The following is a 3,658-nucleotide window of genomic DNA, read 5'->3' as shown; positions in this document are numbered from 1 at the left end:
TTGAAGCAAATCTTACCAGTTATTCCCACGCAAAACTGCTTCATTACTGGACACATCTCTGAGTACAACTACTTTTCATAAACACTCACACAAATAGCACCAGTGCAAAAGGTTGGGGAAAAATACAGTACAGAGGAAAGGGAAGTATGAGAGAACAAACAAAATTACAGTTAAACCCCTGACTGACAAAAGCAATGTGCTTAATTTTCTTAGTGTTTGTTTTGCTTTTTGGGAGGACACATATCAGAGTTCACGCATATGCAATTGATTGTTAACACGGGAAAAAGCAATTACTAAATTAAGACTTGCTCTGAAAGAAAAAGTGCAAAGTTTTTCAAATGCCATTAAGAACCTAATGTGAGATACTGTAGAGCATCACAACTAACGTTTATACCTACATCTTTCAGAAGCGACGGGCAAAAAGAGGACAGTGGAAAGCACGGGGAAGATAATCATAGATTACTTGTATTTATTTTTGTTCTCTCAATCCATTACAAAGATAATGCAGCAGGTGCCCATTAATGACCAAAGGAGGTTTTTTTCAAACTGTATCTTCCAGATATTATTTTCTTCACCAAGCCAAGCTAAATTCCTGCTTCTCAATAAAGGCAGTATTTTAAAGAAATTTGCCTTGTTCTCTTTTGTTTGCTTTGTTGACGAACAACTCTCCCTTTAGACGTTCAGGTGTGAAAACAGGCATGGTAAGACTGAAAATCCAAATGCATACAAGCATTTCCAAACTTTGCTGGAGTAGAAATAGCTTCCACAGGAAAACTGCTACCAAGAGTACTGGAATGTTTTCTTAAGCACTGGATATATTGAAAGGGCAATTAGAGAGAAAACTTCCACTACATCTCTTATTTACAAAAGCCATTACCTCATCTAAATGGAACGCTAACTTTTTTTTTTAAGTAATGACAAGTTACTTGAATTTCCTTGCCTTACCTATCTGTTCATCTAAAGAACTTCACACAGAGACAGGGTCTCAGCTTTCCCTGCGGCATCTTCTCTTCTCTATGACAAACACATAGCACTGGCTGGCCTGAAACACTGATTCCAGGAAAACACTTCCAGAAATGTTACTGCATGAAGCTGCCAGGCTTTTTTTCTCCCCTACAGTTTGCAGGGGCTGCCATGAGAGAACCCTGACATCCTGTCAACTCTTCCCAAGTTGAGACACGTGTCACGCTCTAAAAGTTTGAGAAGCAGCAAACGTATAACAAATATCGCAACATTTTGAACTACAGCAGAGAGAGAAGAGACATTAGAAAGATCTCACTTGAGAAGGGTTCAGGAAACTAGAAAGTACTGAACTGACAAGAGACGTCTTGCAGTTAAGTTTGGCTCTGTCAAGCTTCTACTTTGATTCTCTTTTTTTGAGAGGAAAAAAGATCTTTTTTTCTGTATAGAAATAGCTATCAAATTCAGATTACTAACTTCTGCCACAGCATTTTTTACTTGGAGAATTTTCATTATTAGCAGGATAAGATTCAAAGTTAAATTGCTTCTCTTGTTCTGAAAATGAGTGTTAGGAAAGCTCCTCTTTCTAACAGGAGCAATGACAGAAAATATCAATATTCTTTGCTGACATTCATGTAAAACAGTGCTATTATTTAAACTTCTCAGGGGAACTGGTATATGACAAGTACCACATTCCACAACAAACTACTGCCCATAAAGCGATCGGTAAAGCTGTTTTAATTTGCTAAGAAAGCGAAGACTGTCAGTCCATCTGCCTGGCTGCTCATCTGCCTTCCAAGCATTTTGGGGTCCAAACCAAAGGATATGCTAATGAAGATTCCAAGTTATAAAGCTCCAACAAGTTTCATAACACTCTCTGGCTGAGTAAATGTTCAAATTAATGCTTGCTCTAAAGAAGATGTATTATAACCCATATTGATTTTACGGCTAGGTAGCCTCTTGTCCAGTGAACTCATGCGCACAGGCTGACAAGTTCAGGTGACACAGAATAATGTGAGACAGCAGTCACGTAAATCACGGGATTCCATTCTGCTATAATCATTTTGGGCTGAAAAGAGCATGACTGGTCATACTGTTTGTTCACAAAGCATAGACAGTGTCTCTATTGCAGAAATTTTACTGCATGCTCTCAGGTTGGATGCAGATGTAGATTAAAATTTCTTAATCAGAATCCTACCAATGTTTCATCTAGGAAACATTTCACAATAAAATTCAAAGATATGGCAAAAGAAAAGAGATTTAATTACGATTTTCGTTTGTTAGTACTTACGATGCCACGTAAACAGCCAAAGCTATATATTATTCCTAAAGCGTGGGGTGAAAAACATAAACTCCTACCTTGCAGAGCATTTATTTGCTTGTTAGATTCTTCAACTTGCACTCGATACGCTTTTCTCTCTTCTTCCAATAGCGCTATAAGTAAAAGGTTCCCAAAAGCTTGTTAGTAAGAAATATTTCAGCTATGTAATTAATTTTAGTCACAACTTCCCCTTAACTAAAAAGACTAAAGCAATCATTTCATTTCAGTAAGTTATCAAAGCTAGTAACTGTGTAAGTTGTTTAATAAAAAGTTAATACTAAGACATCATTCCATTATTGTGGTAGTATTACAATTAATTTAAAATTAATATAATGTTGCCTGATCCAAAAGCTCCGTGTGCTAAATGCTAAGTGATGTGGGAAGAGAAGAAAAAAAAAAGCTGTAAATCTACCGCATAAAGAACACTGAACAATATGCAATTAATGTGGACTGTACTATTTCCTGTCAAAAACAACCCACCGTTTTGCTGAGGATAACGATACAGCTACATATCTGATACAGCGATCTGAACAAAAAACTACCACTGAATACATGAAATTATGTGCATTATCTGACTGAAACACAGATTAATCAGTGTCTGATTTTAAAAGGAAGTATATGGAGTTCAAGTATATATTCACGTATGCTGGTTTATCTCGGAAAGGCAGAGCTGATTCAGACTGTATATAGAATTCAGAAAAAAGCAAAAGTATTTGACATTCTGTGCAGGGGATGTAAATGCTATTAAACAAATTTATCTAACAGTCAGCAGAACGACCCCCTTTAAGACTACCTGATAAATAAAATTTTGATGGACACCCTGCACAGCCAAGTTGTTCCAGGTCTCACCTTGAAGCTCAAAGCATTTTTGTTTACTTGTGCTAGCTAGCTCTTGGGCTTCAATCAGCTTCTCGTGCAGTTGCTGAATTTCTTGCTTAGGCTCAGTCTCTGATTGTGCACCCTGCAATTCATCTGGTAAAAAAACATTTTCTTTAAATCATAATTTGTATAACAGTTTAATTTGTGCTGATGTGGCGACTGGCAACTTTTTATTCAAACCACCCAAAGTTAGTTAAAGTAAACTCAAAATTGGATTAGATAAGAATTAGCAAAACTATTAATATGCTTTTAAAGGAGGAAAACATATGCAAACTGTAAAACATTAACTATAACATGCAGTGTAAAACAAAAAACAAACAAAAATTAGAAAATTTGTAAAAACACTGCATCAATTCGCAATGACCCCTAGAAATTAAAGGAATGACAAGCATAAAACAATCCCCGACTGCGTTTACAACTTGTCCATTTTTAGAAGGAAGCTCTCGAACCCTCCCTCCCAGCCCACACTCACCGTGATGCCACGTCCGCTGCCTCCCG

At 36.9% G+C, this 3,658-nt stretch overlaps 1 protein-coding gene across 1 annotated transcript in view; it reads right to left on the bottom strand.

Annotated features, from left to right (window-relative positions):
* The window catches only part of SLMAP (sarcolemma associated protein), a 43,037-nt gene that overhangs the window by 10,587 nt on the left and 28,792 nt on the right, over positions 1-3,658 (bottom strand). The window contains exons 13-14 of the mRNA XM_010131113.1: positions 3,131-3,253; positions 2,320-2,394 (exon numbers count right to left, since the gene is read on the bottom strand). Coding sequence (XP_010129415.1) covers positions 2,320-2,394; positions 3,131-3,253 — 198 coding nt within the window. The remainder of the gene's footprint in view (positions 1-2,319; positions 2,395-3,130; positions 3,254-3,658) is intronic.

The sequence above is a fragment of the Buceros rhinoceros genome, unplaced genomic scaffold, assembly GCF_000710305.1.
Source record: "Buceros rhinoceros silvestris isolate BGI_N320 unplaced genomic scaffold, ASM71030v1 scaffold15962, whole genome shotgun sequence".
NCBI lineage: Eukaryota > Metazoa > Chordata > Aves > Bucerotiformes > Bucerotidae > Buceros > Buceros rhinoceros.
This window is presented reverse-complemented; position numbering and strand designations above follow the sequence as displayed.